The sequence below is a fragment of the Anopheles nili genome, chromosome 2 (assembly GCF_943737925.1).
Source record: "Anopheles nili chromosome 2, idAnoNiliSN_F5_01, whole genome shotgun sequence".
NCBI lineage: Eukaryota > Metazoa > Arthropoda > Insecta > Diptera > Culicidae > Anopheles > Anopheles nili.
The window spans coordinates 24,342,463-24,359,919 of record NC_071291.1 but is presented as its reverse complement, the minus strand read 5'-3'; the positions used below and the strand labels follow the sequence as shown (position 1 = coordinate 24,359,919).

General features: G+C 51.1%; 1 protein-coding gene across 2 annotated transcripts in view; it reads right to left on the bottom strand.

Annotated features, from left to right (window-relative positions):
- LOC128721649 (nephrin) overlaps positions 1-11,280 on the bottom strand; it is a 57,936-nt gene extending 46,656 nt beyond the window's left edge. For both annotated transcript variants that reach the window (XM_053815422.1, XM_053815423.1), the window contains exon 1: positions 9,978-11,280. In XM_053815422.1, coding sequence (XP_053671397.1) covers positions 9,978-10,347 — 370 coding nt within the window. In that variant the 5' untranslated portion in view covers positions 10,348-11,280. The remainder of the gene's footprint in view (positions 1-9,977) is intronic.
- Positions 11,281-17,457: the final 6,177 nt, after the last annotated feature.

Genomic DNA, 17,457 nt, shown 5'->3' with positions numbered 1-17,457 from the left:
AGTTTCAAATTCGTTGCTCATAAAGGTTATCCGCTTGGCCAGCCACAACTTAAGCAAACCCTTTCCACGTTGCTTGCAGAACATTGCAGATCGGTTTCAGCATCGTTCATGGTTGGCAAAGGCATTCGAAAAAACGATCGAATAATACCTTTCATAAAGCGTTTAGTAACGTTACAACATCCAGCATAATTGTTAGCGAGTCGTGTACTCAATCGCATCAATGCGACTGAAACAGCTTCGGGAGCTTGAAGTTGATGCGAGAGTGATATCGGAAATACCTCAATCACCTCACGAAGCACGCTTCCAAAGGGAGTTCCGTAGTTTGAGCTCATTCCCCTGCGCAAGCACAATCGAAAGCCAAGAAGCACAACCAATCGTTAGCGGTTTCGCTGGCAAACGAGGATTTCTAGCGTGTTCGACCACGGAACAGAATCCATCGTCCATTAAACGGCCAGGCGCGATGTGTGGTTACGTCCGGCAACGACCGTTCGTGTGCGGTGTTCTACTGCATCAATCGCTCCCACAGTTTGCCCGGAGATAATGTGGTCTGTTACGTAAACCTGCGTCGTTGCGACGATACGTACCACTACCTGCGAGCGGATACGAAAACCACGGCCGTGAAATTTGTCCGCAGCGAAAAGGGCATTCAAAATCCAGATCCCGAAGAACAATTCCCATGTTCCCATGCAGCCAATAATCTAGCGGGCTTCACTCACATGTAGACGCTTCCATTCACTCGCGTCCATGCTACTTTCAGTGGCCAGTGTGCGAGTTTTCCGACCGACGCCCACCAAAGTTCGTTCATATCGTCGCGCATTCTTCGAAGTTTCCATGCACCGCCCGCTATCCGGTTTGTACGGTAAACTTTCTGCTCGCAGATTTTCCACCCAACCCTCCGGAAGCGGCCCGACCAATTTTCCATTCCCGTTCCAGCGCAAATTCCTGCATCCCGTTCCCGTTTGAGGCAAAAAACCGGCACACGCGGGCACGTTTGAAGTTTGAACACGCGCGCGTACCCGGCCGGAACCGCATCCGCAGGCGTCCCGGAGTCTTCACCAGCGTCGTCAGGACCTCTGAGACGCCGCTGGGTGCGCAGATTTCGCTTCATTTCGGTTTTATCTTTTTATCACCGTCTCGGCACGGAACGTTTGTCCCCTTGAACTTGGCTCGCGGGTATCCCGCCCTTTCGGTGGATGATTATTCAGTGCGCTTTTTTTTTCTCCGATCCGCCTGCTACGTTTGCTTGCGGCCTGATATCCTTCTGCACTGGCACCCCTTTGGAATGGGCACCCCACTACCGGGGGTTATTTTTGCCGGAACACTCTTTCGCTCGTTTGTGGGCATTTTTTTTTTCTTCATTTCTTTTTTTCACTTCCAGCCTTCCAGCTACGCGCGGCTGGGAAATCCGGTGCCCTAGCACACTTGCGCTGCCAAGCCGACAGGTTTTGTGCCTTCACGTCGGGAAGGTTTTCTTAGTAGGCGACGAAATTTTCATTCACTCGCTTCCACCGAATGGCGTGTGCGCTCTTCTTCACGCCGCTTGCTGCTTACTCTTCCGACCAGTGCCGCCTTCTCAGGACGTGTCGGTTTCCCCGATTTGCCGAGGATGGCGGAGGCTCGGTAAAAAGTAAGATGAAGCTAAACAAAACGGTCGTGTAATTTTCACAAACAATTTAGTTTATGTGCTGATGTTTTTCTTGCCGCATTTTGTTTTTCCCTGCCATCCACGCGCCAAGGTTGGTGTGTTGGTTTGATTTTTTTTCTCTCTCTCCTTTCATTTCGTTCCATATTCCCTTTTCTGTCACTACCTATCTCGTGCCGTCCTTGCCCTGCAGGAAGTTTTCCCCACTTTGAGTACGAGTGGGGGAGCCTTCAACACGTTTCATTCTACCACCTGCCCGCGTCAGGATGCGCGTCGGGGGCTCGTTAAGCGCGATAAAAAATTGCTCAAAGTGGTTTCCTCCGTGGGGAGGACTCATGCTAGGGTGTCTCGAAAGCAGCCCTGTTGCTTGCCCAGCGACGCTACAGTTCGGCTAGCCGTGAACATTCGGAGCGTTTTGTTAATGGAGTGTCACAAGCGGGGAAAAGCGTGCTCGTGAAATACGCCACCCTCACCGGTGGGGGCCTAGCAGCGTAGCAGGTTTCCATGAGCAGACCTGGCCGGGTTGCTTAATAAGCCAGCTCAGCTGGCATGGCTAGTTTACGGTAACACCCGAGAAATGCGTCCTCGGTGTTATAGCTCCCAAAGCTCCCAGACCCAGGCTCCCAGGGCCCCGTAGCCAGTATTTAAAGGCTTCACGTTGTCCACCGGAAACGCATCCACATTCATTTTGCACCCGTGCAGCCCGTTTGACATGTTCCCCCAGACATACAACGATGAAAGAGCGTTCCGTTTCTCAGGGCCGGGACCGAGCTGCCCGTAGACGAAAAGTGGACGAACTTCTCAACAACAGGCGTATGTAATTGCAGGCAGTTTCACCGGCTCGTGCAACATTGTTGAAGGGTGCTCATCATCGGCACCGGGACAGGAGAGCACAGGCGCACACGAATCCGAGAAAACGCGGATAAATCGCTCCTTGACGATCCTGGCCTGTGAATGCCACACACATACACACGAAAGCGGGCTAGGGAGGAATAAGCAACACACACACAAAAGAAGCAAGATTTGGTTGGTTGGTGGAAGCTCGGACCGGGCAGGAGGACTTCGAAAGAGCCCAGAAACAATGGCTACGGTTTCATTTTGATCATGTTAATAGCACTGGAAAGTTGCTGCTGCAGCTGACGCGTGCTGCTATACGGCAATGTTCCAACCGGCACCATTCATGTTCGCTTGGAGCGATTCGAAGCAAAGCGGAGGCCTTTCGCCCCTTGACGATGATGATACGTACCGAATAACACGCAGCACATCATTCACCCTGGCTCGACAACACGACAAAACGTCACACGAGCCTGAAGCTTTCCAAGGACCTCTTGGAATTCATATCCTGAACGTGAAGAGAGTTGCGAGAACTGGAGTAGCCGGAGATAGCCGGCGGCTTTAACGAGCAGTGCCAGCCGAGATTCAACGGCAGCAAAATTCAGCAGAACCTTACGCACGCTAATGCTGACTGAGATGAAGCGTCGCTTACACTGTGCGCACCAAGAAATATGGCTTCAATAAATTAATTAACAGTATCAGCAGGAAAACGTATAACTCAAATAGCGACAGCGTTCTGGAAATTTGTTCATGAAGCGAACCGTCATTGCAGTGGCAGGGCATTAAAATTAGAGCTACTGTTTGTTCTTCCACACTAAGACTCTGCTGCTGGAAGTAACGCATTGGGTTTGCTCACTACTGGGTTTGGCAAAGCCATAACAAAGCTTTTGTGAGGTAGGTAGACCAGCTAAATCCAATCTCGTCTTCAATCACCGGTGAGTGTGAGATGCTCCAATCTGCCGTGCCGTGAAGTATTTCCGAAATTTCTTTCCCCAAATGAACAACTGCTCAAAACACTGCTCAAAACCAACCACTAGTGAGCTGGCAAAAGGCAGCATATCGCTGAAATATGGAACAGGAAAAAGTTCTTCACGCAAGGTATGTATTTAATTAATGGTACGAATCGACATCAAAGCCCTTAGGCTTCGTGGCTCATGCCTTTCGGCCTGGCAATGTGAGGTCAATGCTGGCAAGCGTGCCATGATCGTCCGCCATGGTCTCTCGATTAACTTCATCATTTCACCCATGCCGGTCGAATGTGCGCTCGCATTCTCGTTTCCGATTCTAGCGCCCATGTGCGTCCGACGCTGGGAGATTCAATTTGATCTTGAAGCGGAAAACAAGTCGATTTTATTATGAAGCTGCCCAACCTTGGCCCGAGTCTTATCGCGGGCCGAATATCACAAAGTGATGAAAGTTTGCTTAGCTCCCGGGTCTAGCAAGGGTTACGGTCGGTAACAGGCGCCTGTTGAGAAGGAACTCGAAGGGCGCCCTCAAAATGGCCGAATCGTTTGATCTGCGCTACAGGACGCTTCGGTGACCGGGGGTTTGCTTGTGAAACCGTGCTCTCTGCCATTTGAGCGTAAAATTAGTTTGCATATCGTAGATAACTTTCACCACGTTTGAGTCACCCGATCGTTCGGTTGCGAGCCTAACGGAGTTCCTTTTGAGCTGTGTTCCTCGAAAGAACGTTCGTTCGGAACAGCACACCCCGCTGTTTATGCGTCAGTAACGGTAAGAGTTTACAAGCTACCGGATTCGACTCGGCTCTCAAAGATGCACGGCCAGACGAAAGTTTACCAGCCACCAACCCATCGTGACGATTAGGGCGACTAATGGAAGCTAATGGATTGACGTGCAAACGGACGACTTTCACCGCCCGCACGGACAAAGCCGATACAATGCTTGACAAAGCGCAAGAATTGCTTTGCATAAGTCATGAACTACGGAACTTACACCGGGCATAGGTGCCGGAGCTGCTGACCGCAGCCTCACTCTCGAGCTCATAACTAATTTATGTGCCGCTGGATGTGGTAGCGCACGCTCGTTAACCCCGGAGTGTATCCTTTGGTATTTGCTGTGGTTCTCCCAGCGAGCCTCAGCTCAAGGCTGAATGCATGGAAATGTATATGGGCGAGTTTCCGTCCGGCGAACCAGTTAAAACATTGTTTCAGGTTGTACCGGGCGGCAGCAAAACAAATTACCTCCGGAAATAGCAAACTTTTCCTATCGGAAATGCACGAGAGCGATTGAATCCGCTTGTGCAATCATCAGTGCATTCAAATGGGGCCAGTGAATCGAAAGTCCAGATCATGCTAGATCCGACGAAGCGGAAGTATTAGTATGATAACAAAAAGTGTGTGGTTCAAACGTAAACAGTATTCGGTTGACAGCGTTTTATAGATTAGAGATACACACAACCGTGATGTGTTGGAATTTATTCATACCACATTGATTGGTAGAATTTCATGGAACTGGTGCTATTGCCTGCACCTATTAAGGCCTCCAGTTCTTGGTCCTGCACAAGTAGGAACATATTTGGAATGCCTGTTAATTTGAAATCCATTTTGGAATGCCTGCTGAAGGTATAGGTGACCACTTTAGAGCACATTCATCCAAATTCCTCACATCTCTCGTATACTTTATTTGATTCCTTTAGATTGGGATATCATTATGCTGCTGTACCGTCGTTTTACTCGGACAGAAATGTACATTTCCTTGCAATCTAAATGCAAGCACAATAGAAATTTATGAGCTCCCGGCGGTCGTCCGTTTGCATAAAATGCAGCTTCAATTGCAGTTAGCGAACGCTGAAACAAAACAAGCATAGATCACAATTGACACACCCAAGCTGATGTCCCCGGCGAACCAAGCGAACCGGTTCTGTGGAAAGAGTTCATTTCACAGACGTAGCACGAATCCATGTGCCTTTTGGCTGCGAGTCACCCGTAGCTGCTTAATGCATTCCAGCGTGCGCGTTGGAGCTCCCGATGGCAGTATTTCATAATAAACTAGAGCGGGATTCACCAGACGGGTATTGATTTGTGCTGGCAAATATCAGATCCGAGCTTATCCGAGCCGTCCGTGAAACCCAGCCGTCTGTGCTGCTCTGACCCGATGCACCAACCAAGGGACACCAACCGGTTCTATGCTCGCTTGCTCGATCTCTGCTAAACGATGAAACTGGATGGTTGCAGAAAAGATAATGGCCAACCATCCACGGGGCCATCCGGGCCCCGGGGACCATTATCTAACGCACAGATGACTGCTTGCCGGCAGGCGGATCCGGATGCCGCTAGAACGAGCGCAACGGAAACTGCAAGCGCGATCCGGAAGCCAGCCGTGAAAGCCAAACCCCCCCAGGGTCGAGGGTGGTGTAGAGATTTATGAGCGAAAAAGTCTGCAAAGGATTCGAGCCGACCCACAGTCAGTCAAACATTGAAAGGCCGTAGATTTTTATTATATTCAAATGAAGTTAGTGGTGCAGTAACTTATGACCTACTTATGCTGTGCCGTTTTTCCGCACAGTGTCCGCATGGTCGATGGTCGTCGTCTGCACTCGACACTGAGCACGTGCTTCGAATGCAGCGCAGCATTTAGAAGGAAATGAAAGAATTCGCTCACTTGGCAGTTCAAAGAAAGCGAGTGTTATTAAAGCACATTTCTCATTATTCACACTCCGAGCATGTACACCTGCTTTTTTTTCATAGTTTTTCACCAGGTTCACCTTTTGCGAAGAAAAAGCCTTATGTTTTTTTGCTGTATGCACATCAACGCATCCAGAACAGCTCTCAACATGGGCTCTAACTTGCTGATGAAGAGCGTGCTTAAAGCTGAGCTAAACTTGAGCTCGAACTACTACCCACTGCGAGAGGGGTTTCCGGTCGGTAGTTGGGAATAAGTTTACTGCGAGCTTCGTGTCATCATAATTCAGCGCAGTAAACCATAATGCGAAATTCATAGCTCACAAGCCGTCCGTGCGACGAGTTCCAGTTTCCCGTGTGGCCCGAGCCCGCGCTCTGCAACATAACGTAAAAACCCCCGGGTGCACGGGTTTCGGTTACCGTTCAACCCGACCGGCAGAACTTCTTCCAGTGCATCGTTTCCCGCTGAATGCGCCCAGCATCCGTGCCTCGGTCTCGCTAAACAACCAGCGCGCAAACCACTCGCCAAACCACCGAACCGACCAATATATTCGCTGAAGCGCCGGGCTATCAAACGCAAAAACAGAGGGCATTTCACCGACCGTACCGGCACCAGGCGGCTCGGGAAAATCGCACGAAAGTGGCGAAAATATAAACTCGCGACCGTGCGCGCACACACACCTACACACACACACCATTCGCAAACGCTCCCGAAGCAACATTCATTATTTAAGCTGGTGCTCTGCGGTTTTTCCATGCGGTGCCCTGTTGCTGCCAGGAAAAAATAGCCTTTTCTGGGAAAAAGTTTCCACACCAACCTACCAAGCGCAGTGGTTTCTCTTTCGCTCTTTTTTGCGCTAAAGCGCTTTGTTTTCGCTCGTGCGCAACATCTCTGTCTCGCTCTGCTTTATTCGCTCACGCGGGCCTATCCTTCAATGGCAGATTGATCGAGCTTTTTTCTGAGCCTTGACGATAAACAAGGAAATCGTCTGGGCGTGTGGATGTTGTTTTTTAGTCGACAACCACTCCCGTTGGTTGGTTCGATGGTTGCTTTGACCGGCCAAAATTATGCCACCCGTCACCGTGGTAACCAAGTGGATGGAAAACTTTCGCACCGCAGCGTGCTGTTGCGCTCTCGTCGCAAGCGATCCGTGTGCGGAAAATTTGCACGGAAAGAGAAGCGATATGAACGATGGACCAAACCGTGGAAATATGCTACTTGCCAGAACCCAATCTCCCCACAAATGGGCCATATTTACGGCGGTTTCGGTGGGCCGATGCAATGGCGTCAGTTCATCGCGAAATTTCTCGTTGTACGGTGCATCCGTAGAACGCTGCCAACCAAAGGCCCTTCCGGAAACGGGACTAAAGCGGAATGGCGAACGAATTGTTGCACCAAAATGCACTGCTATTGGTAGCATACCGTGGGCAGCCCTGTGGAAGCTGGAAAAGGTCGTCACAAAACGTGTGACTGTGAAGGCCGCACTCCCAAAGACACACAAACCGGCACAACCTTTCCCCGCGCGGGTGTAAGTAGAACGCGAATGGAAATGGCATTGCTCGTGCACCCGTTGCTCCCACACTCATCCACCCACGCACACACCCACACACACCCACCCACAGGAGGTAACATTTGTCTTTCCGCGAATGGCAGATCAAAAACGATGCGGCCCCATTTCTTGGCACTTGGCACACAAACTCATGGGCCGATGGTCGATTTTTGGCCCTTTTCCCGAGCTCGATGTTTAACTTTTCCCAAAGACCAAAATACACTCCGCAGCTCCCAGGCTGGCCGTGAGGGCCGCACCTGCTGGCCCAGGAATTCGAGCCCAAGCGAATGCAAAAGAAGTCATCAAAAGGCCGGCCCACAAGCTCTGGGTGTGTGTGTGTGTGAAGGGGGGGGGGAAATATTTCAATGTTAAGATTTGCACGCTACTCGGCATATGTTGGCATAAATCATAAACTTTCTGCTCGATGGGCGCGCGCTCGCTCATTCCGCGTCCTGGCCGCCCTTTGGCACCATCCCTTCGGAGGTACCATCCAAGATTTACTGTTTACACCGGTGGGGTTCCTCGAGGAGCTTCTCGAGAAATTCTGAACGCACGATGATGGCGGGAGCACAGACCGTTCCGCGGGCACAAAGACGCCCGGGCGGGCCACGTCGAAAACTCGTTAAATTGTTGTGGAAGTTGGTTCAAAAATAGCGCACGAGAGATTTATGCCCGCTACCGCGGATGTGGAGCCCGGATCCGAGACCGCACCGAACTAATGTGTGTGTCGGTGTGGAACCGAACCACGGGAGCCCCTCGTTAGCTGAAATCTACATATTTATGGTTCCGAAATCCCCACAACCAGCACCACACACGCGCTGACCAGCAGATCGCGAAGCATAATACCGACCAAGACCAAGTGCGTGGTGCGCATTAGCCCGGTTCGGGTGGATTGATTGAATACGGCTTCATGTGCCCGGGTTTCCCGGCTTTCCCGGTTCAACAGGAGCCTGATTTTCGGGTGGCTCCAAACGGCAAGAGCCGGACTGTGCGTTTGACAGCTGTCACGGCCTTGGAGCGGGATTTTCTCGGAACCGGATATGCTTTCCGCCGAATAGCCTAGCGTTTTCCCTCGGGTTATTCATTAGGGAAAACCCAACGGATCCGAAACCGTCTCACCGCGCCGCACCGGAGTAACGTATTGTCGGCGATTTTTCGCCAAACCCGGAGAATGATGATGGAGTAGCGAGTGAAAAATGACATTTCCGAACCATCGAACGCGAGGGTCATTAATTCCACACACATTAGCATGTGCTCGCATCATAATGCACCGTAATGTTGTGGCATCGGTCGATGGGTCGATGGTCCCGGGACGCCTAGACCTTAAGGTTTCTCCAGGGGAACCCATTACAAGGGGAGAAAACCCGATTTTACCGATGTTTAGTGTGCGTGCGCCCTTTTTGTGGTTTTGCTCACCACCACGCAAGCAGATTGATTGCGGAAAGCAACCCGGTGGAAAACGGAAAAATAGAACATCGTAACAAACTCTTCAAGTTCCACGAAACCGACCCTACCGGGGCCCGGCAAAATCAATGGCAGTCAAATCAATCAAATGATGACTTTGCCATTGGCACATGTCGGCCTGGCTGACGGACGCGGTGCCGAATTCATTTGCTGGTCGACGTCGCCCGTCGGCATCCTCCTTCAGCCTTAACGCCGTGTCACCTTACGGGCGCTCCTTTCAAATGTCATCCACACAGAACTTGAGCGAGCTGAACCCCCTAAAGGCGACAACGCTGAACTGGAGACCCATCCCATCGAAAACGGCACATTTGCAACTCGATATTGTTCGAGGGTTCCCAATTTTTTTTTTTCGGCGGGCCGCGTTCCAATTTAATTGAAAGCTTGCGGAATGTCCTCGATATGGATCATCGCATTTCACTCGCTCGGTGTTCCCTGGGGGCGTTGGTTTTGGTTTGAAATTTCTCAACTAGGCGAACCCAGCAGACCGGACGCACGCACCGCACATTCCAGGGAGCAACTGGAGAGCCGGCGGCGGCTGTGTGCATTTAAATCGAGCCCCATAAATCCTTCCCCACATGACACCGTCGGTCCTTACGCCGGGCCCGTACTGTAACCGGCTGCAACGCACAGCTCCCCCCAGAGGGATCCAATTTTCCGATTATATCGAAATACCGACGCCATCGGGTGTCATTGGAATTCTTCGAATATCTCTGCTCCGGCTCGGGTGACGAAAGCAGAAATGAAAGAGCCCCAAGAGAGAGAATGAGAGATAGAGAGAGAGAGCGTGAAAGGAAAAAACAAACTGGGAATCTGCCAGCATCTCGAGCACCTACGGCTACTTACTGTTTTTCTGGAACTGCTCCGTGTCGTCACATCCGGTTTTTGTACATAATCCCGCGCACAGGAGCAACGCCGCGGTCCAGAATAGCTGTCGCGAGACGCCCGGGCGTCCTGGCAGCCACAACCGGCTGCGTGGCCGCGGATCGTCAGATCGCACCGGGTCGGGTTGCACCAGCCGCAAGCCACAGGAAGACGCCACGGTGAGCATCGGCTCGGCCGCACGCTCGTGCGCTCGGAACGTTCTTCGCCAGCTTTTGCATTTGTGGTGCTGCTGCTGTAAATCGAGCCGCTTGTGACATCGATACATCTTCAACCGTGATGGATCGGATTTTAACGAGCCGCACCCGGGCGCATCCCGGTCCGGGGGTGACATTTTCCTTTCTTTTTTTTCTTTTTCGCCTGCTTCTAACGCCCACACACTCCGCACCTCACCAATGCACACACACACGCACTCCTTTGTCACTTTGGGATCCGAACGATCCGCTTTTAGCACTTTGATCTTTCGAAATTCCGATACGACTCGAACTATTTTTCCGCCTCACTGTTTTCTTTTTCTTTTGCTCCTTTTTTTTTTGGGCCTACTCCGATGGAGCGAATACACTCAAGCGCACACACTCACACACACACACAGACCGCACGAGATCGTTACTTTTCGATCCTGCTTGATTATGCTCTAATTTTATTTATGGTAGCACTCACGCCGACACCGGCACGCAGTTTAGCCGCACGTTCGCCCGTTCGCTGGAGCGAACGCATCGCGTTTTTCTCGCTCCTGGGCACGCTCGGGCAGGTGGTCTGGTGGACAGGATGCGCGAGGAGCTACCCACGGCCACGGACGGACACGATCGCACTATCGCGGGGCACGCCCAAGGGATCCATCGCACCGGCGACGGAAGCGAGATCGGTGATCGCGGAACGACGTCGTGAACCATAAAATCGGAACAGCTGCCAGTTGCATCTCGCCACCGGGGACCGTGTTGAGACCGGACCCCAAAGGGACCCCAAGGGGGATCGCACGTGGATACGCAATCGAGGGATAACCCGAGTTCACGCTAATTAAAGGAGGCCGCGTGCTCACAACCGTTGCCGAACGGGGGACCAGCTAATGGTCCGTAACGCAAACAAGCACCCGAAAGAAAATTAAAACAAAAAAAACACACGTTTAGAAGAAAGGGAACCACCGCACCGGGTACCATTAGCGCGCGCGCGAGTGTTTAAATTTGAATTCCCGGCGCGTTTCGGCGAAGACCCACGCGTTAGTTTCCGTTGGTTGGTTGCGCGGTTCCAGGCGCGCGTCGGCGTGATGGTTGCGTTTCCATGGGGTTGACCCGCGCGCACGCCCGGTGACTCATCGCCTGTAACGAGAGGAAAAGCCGAAAAAACACATCGAATCAGGAAATCATTAGCATGACGCGGATTGGTAGCTTGACGGGTTGATTTGGTTGGGACCTTGGGGAAAGGCCCAGCACCACTCGACGCGGGAAATGGGCCCCGATCACGAAGTGCGGTTGTCACGCGACAGGTTAAATGGCCTCTAAGGTTTTAAGGGCTGAGAAGCGGGAACCATGATTTCTATCGTCAGCTGCCGGGCGGCCGATAAAACACGCCACGCTATTTACAAACAGGTTTCTCACAAACAAATTAGAAAGAACCGTTCCTGGAATTGCTGATGTCTATCTCGGAATAATGCGAGCAAGTGCCGTGAACGGTCGCGTTTCCGTTTGATCGGTTGCCGCACGGTACACCACAGCTGGCTGTTTCTGGGATCGGCTCGTGCAATCGAGGACACTCGGAACACCGGTCTTGCGGTTAAGATTGATGTCAACTGAAGCCCCGAAGGCGCGATTGACAGTAATGTAGCTGTGGGTGGAGCTTTCGTCATGTTGTCGTCGTTACGAGCCCAAGAAGCATTGAGCTTAAATCTGTTAATCGGGATGAAATTGAATCAAAGATGCACTTCATCATTAAACAAACAAAAAATGTTTGTCCTTTTTTACCAACCCGTTTGTAAAATTTCAGACTCCTACACCAGTGGCGTTGGAATGTGTTTTCTTTGTTCTAGTTGATTGCATTCATGATTTGTGTTAATCTGAATAACGGTAAATATCAAAAACAAACGAATTGCCTTTTTTTCATCGTAAACTGGAAATAAGCTACATACTACGCGCACGTGAATAAATGTCGTGATGCCCGATAAATATTCCATGAGTCAATATCAACGTTGCATCAGGTGCGCAGCATTATTCAACCACACCAGGCAACAAATGTTTAAAAAAAAAAGTAATCTGCAATATCAACCCACAGCACTGGTTAAAGAGCACGGTTTAAAGCCCCCTGCACGTTGTGGCGGTCGTTGCCGTTTTGCAACATCGCGCTCGCTGGTGATGACGAATGGTGATGGCCGCATAATTGGTGTAAATTTGATTCATTTAACATTTTGTCCCCGTTTAGCTGGCGCCAGAGCCCATCCCATTAGGCGCGCTGTTTCGCAGAACGCGTCTGGTTTTTTTTTTGCAAAATCGACGATCACGAGACACAAGCGACCTACTTTCCCGGACGCCGTGACAGTTTGGGGTGGGAAAATCATATTTTTCCGCTAGCAAACCGAGCGGCCAGCAACATTTTGCAATCGCTCCGTTTGCGAAAACGCTCTTTGCCAGCGTTGAATGACGAAAACGCTGGCGCCACACGAGCAAGAAGAAGCCAGCGTGTGCGGAAGCTATTTGTTTTCGGCCCAGATACCTTTGGGCTGCTCCCGAAATGTGGCATCCAAAGTGTAGCCCGAGGGCCCGAAATTCCGTGTGCTTTCTTCTCCCTTGCATTCAGATATTGTTCCGCTCGTCGTATGGCATCCTTGACATCCGGGATCAATTCCGTGACCTGCGCCACAGCCCCGTAAAACCCTCGAGCGTATTTAGTTTGCGCTTCGCCAGCGGTAGGGAAGGAGCAAGATATCGATTGGCTGAATTTTGCGCCGGAAATGCCATCGCCTGTTCTAAGGGATAACGATCGTTTTTTGTTCCGCATGTTGATGAGTATACACGGGCGAGGACAACGAGTGGTGCTTGGGAAGTTGCTATCCCTTTTGTTTTTTTGCTGCTGCTGCTGCTGCTGCTGCTCCGATGACCGCAGATGCCGGGGGAAGAAACCTCACAAAAAGCCAGGCATTATTGCGCATTGGGTCATAGGCACGAAGCTACCCAGTCAGCGAACGTGACCAAGCGAATAGCGAAACTGCCACATCATTACAAGATGGTGTAGGCCCATTACGAATGGGAGGAAATTATAGATCATCACTTTATTTTGATGGCAATATTCAATCGCCTTCCGTACCACGCCGCAGTAAAAAAGGGAGCCTCATCTTGCTAACAGAAAGCCGCTTTGAAACAGTAAGAAACTGTTAGCAAATATCTTCCAGATGCATGTAGGCTCCGCTGTAGGCAAAGAAATAGAGCACGCAGCACTGAAGGACGTTCTTTGCAAACCGTTTCCCACACAGCCCAGTGGCGCTGGCATTGATGGTCTCGTTGCGATGGCATTGGCATTCGACCACTCTAGAATACATAATTAAAATCCCTGCCCTTTCACCCAGCGGAAAAGCGGCAAAACAATACGCCTATCGGTTCCGAACTTTCGGCACAAGAATTCCAATCGCGCAAATGACTTCCCATTCAGGTACCCAAAGAAAGCCGACCCCACTCGGGAGCCAGCGGCACGTCGGCAGATTAATTACAGAACCCTTTCATTTGCAATTTTCCTCCGGCTCGTGGTTGTAATTCTTGCTTTCGTGTGTTTGCTTTTCTTCGCGCTGTTTTTTTTTGTCTCCCCACACCCACCACGAGCACGAGCGCCGGCGCCCGCTTCACATTTTCGAAACATTGAATTTATTTCATCTCTTATTTCACCCGGCTCGACACGAGTCAACACTGATTAGCGAGCGGAAACTTTCTCCCCGAATCAAACCCGGCTTTTCCCTGCAGGGTATGCGCTTTCCACAGGTAAACGCCGAGGTTGCTATTGCCTGCGATTTTTTGCTGGCGTTTTTTTCCCCAGCCTTCAGCTGGTTTCAATCTGATTGGAAAAATTGTAATCAAAGTCTCATTTCCGCTTTTTTGGTGGAGAGGCTGGTGTGTTTTTTTTTTGCTTTCTTTCGTTTGCTCCTTCCGAACAAAAGTTAATTTGGGCAAGGGTTAATGCGACTTTTCGTTCGCCCGCTCCATTTTACAGCCGTTACGGGTAGCGAATGCTTGTTTCATTGCGGATCGTTGGGGTTTAGTTGTTTTGCTTAGCCTCGCACCCTTTTTTGCTTGTGCCCACTGACCGTTGCAAAGGGCTCGATGGCCGAATTTGAACGCACGTGCACAATTTGTCCGGCTGTCAGATTTTAATTGGCATCGATCGCTCTAGCTGGAATGTTAGGTCCGCAGCTGGAGAGTGCTTATGTAATGGGAATTCGAATGCTCACCGTCAAAGTGGAGGCAATACCGTTTAATGTAACACAAAAAAAAACAGCCAGCTCGGTTGATTAAATGTACTAAAGTAGCGGTAACAAATAAGCATAGAACGAAACCCCCATTTCAGATGCCCATATCATTCGGCTGGTGAGCTGTATCACTGTACAATTTGATTTAGCACACCTTTCATCCCAACCAGCAGACATGAAACAGCACCAAAAATCGTATTCCCATAGCGGAAGCATGTTCTTAATTAGCAAATAGCATTAGTCCGATCGCAGCCGACTTGTCGCCGGTCCGTGACAACTACTCGGTACTCAGCTCGCTCAGCAAACGAAGAACCTCACCGCGCGCGAACTGAATCAAACAAGCTGCCCAGCAAGAAGCGGACTTCTGCATCAGCGAACAAAATGCGCTACCGGATCTCTCCGTAATATCAATCCATCGTCACCACCGTTCCGACCGAAGCCCGATACCCAACGCTTGCCGGGCTTATCGTTTCAACGGCACCAAATGATCGACGGTAGCCTTTGAGCCATTTGAAAAGCAATAAGGAAATGCATCGCAAATTTTCAACCCATGCGACGGTTTCATGCACCATGACAAATGATGCCGCAAGGCGCGCGTGTACCACTCGGATTGCACACACACACGCACGCGTTCGGCTCCTTGAGGGGGGCCACTATGCACCAGCGACGATGGGGTTCCTTGTGCACTTGCACGGTAAATTATCATCCCCCGACCAACGACTTGAGCTTGGCGGATGTGGCGGATTTATATGCGGCGTTCATATTCGATCGGAGCATTGGGTTTTGCTGTGCCGCGGCGAGTCGAGAAAGGAACTGTCAAATCGGTTAACTTCAGGAAACTCGCTGCATCGAATGCAGGTGCATCGTGCTGGATGTAAGCGCAAACTCGAGTCGCTGCTGACCTGACAAGCATTAAACCCATTATTTGCGTTTATTTAGCACAAAACGCTCCCGTGGATTCCGTGTAAATATTTCGTGATCGTTCGCGGTATTTCGCCCTATTTCTCGTCCGTCCCCGTCGTTAAGATGAAACGCGTCAAGAAAGCAGGCTGAACGCAATGGGGGAGTTTCGCCCGAAACGATGTCACCATCATCAATGGTAATGAAACGCCCTTAAGCTTCCCGGAACGCCCGTTGTCAACCGTGTGGTTCTATTGTGCTAATTTACCGGCTACACTGAGAAGCGTTTGGCTTAATTATGAAACCACCCTCACACCGCCAACATTCGGTGTGAGTGTGGGCAGTAATTGAGTTAAAGGACGCGAAGCGAATGTCCACCCGCGAGACCTGGGGACTGGGCGCTCGGCAGCATACGCATAAATTGTGATTAATGCATCTGGGTCGCATACTCGCTTGCTCTCTCGTTCTCTCTCTCTCTCTCTCTCTCTCTCTCTCTCTCTCTCTCCCAGCACACACACACACACACATGCAATCGACACTTCGCACCGAGTGGAGTGTCAAAACAATATTTTACCAATCATCAGCTTCATCGCTTTCGAGCAGCTGCAGCAAGCGGTGATGCACTGGGTGCAGTCTTAAGTAGCCAGTTAAATTTCATCCCCCGGCGAATCCTGCGGTGCATCACAACCGCATGCACCGGTTTCACGGTTCTCCCCATGTCTGGAACAGTGCTCAATCGAGTGTTCGATTCAATTTCGCACCACACGATCCGTCAGACGTCATATTTGCATCGCGCTAGCGAGCGACGCGCGCGCAACTGTTGATGATAAATAAAAATTAATTAAACACACCCCCCCGCCAACGGGACCGTTTGGCCAGGCTAAAGTGGGAGGTTTTCCACCATCCCTGCGACCCCATCGATTGCATCACCCGAACCATTTGCCGCGGGACAATCTTCGGAACGCCATCCGGATGGAAGCGGGATTTTTCTCTGCCACTTTTTATCGTCCCAGCGTCAGGCTTTCCCCCGTTTTTATTGAGATGATTGATGCGTGCCATCGAAACCAAGCGTCCGCAAAGTCATGCAAAACCTCCCAACCCCCCTCCCCACACAAGCAAAGCGTTCGATTACGTAAGCATGTGTCGGAAGGTTGGGCCGGGTTTGCTCCGCTTCCTGAGCTGCCTGTCCTTCATCGATCCAGGGGTGCCTTTTTATGTGAATCGACCCCCGTCCATTCCATAGCTGCCAGACGGCCTATCAAACCTGCGACGAACGAACGTTGAACCTACCGAAACGGACCGCGTAAGCCGCCGCAAGTGTCACAGTACGGTAATTTCGCAAGTAAATATCGAATAACCTTACCGGTACCGGTGCCGGAGCGCCGGTGCGCCGGTTCACCACGCAGATTGGGCCACCGAGCTTCACGTCATTTTGTCGAAGTCCCGCACCACCGAAGGGCACGCTTAGAGCGGATACTAAATAATCCTATTCCATTCTGGGCGAAGGCGTGCGCCATAAAACTGAGCGACGGTTGGAAGAAGACAATTTTCCGCCAGAACCGACCACCCCACGAAAACGGGCACGAATCCAATTCGTGGGTAATGGATCATCGTGAGAATTGATCAGCGAGCAGCGAGATGATGGATTCACTTGCTCGCAGGCTGACAATGACGGTCCTGGACCGGTTGCCGGTCGATTGTGGCAACGATTCTTTGTGCCGTTCTCGGGTCGCAGTCGCGACAAGAATATTATTAGCCAGCTCGCTGGATGCGGTTGCAGCTCCACCAGAAAGGGGGTTTTTCGGCTTCGGATGGCTATTCGCAGAGGGTGAAACCGACAAAACGGTCCCAGTGGCTGGTTAGTGCGCTTCCAGCGTGCCAAGTGGAACGTTAAAGTGGAGATAGAAGGCATCACGGCGTTTCGGGCGGCTGCGGTGCAACATCTGATGGCCATGTGCGGCTTCATGAAATATAATAAACATGCATGACGCATCCGGTGCCGGCGAGCCTGATGCCGCTTCCGGAATGCAAACGGGGTTTTCTCCACACGTGTGGCAGTTAATTACTTTTGCTTTTGTGCGATGTTGTCATCTGTTCTCT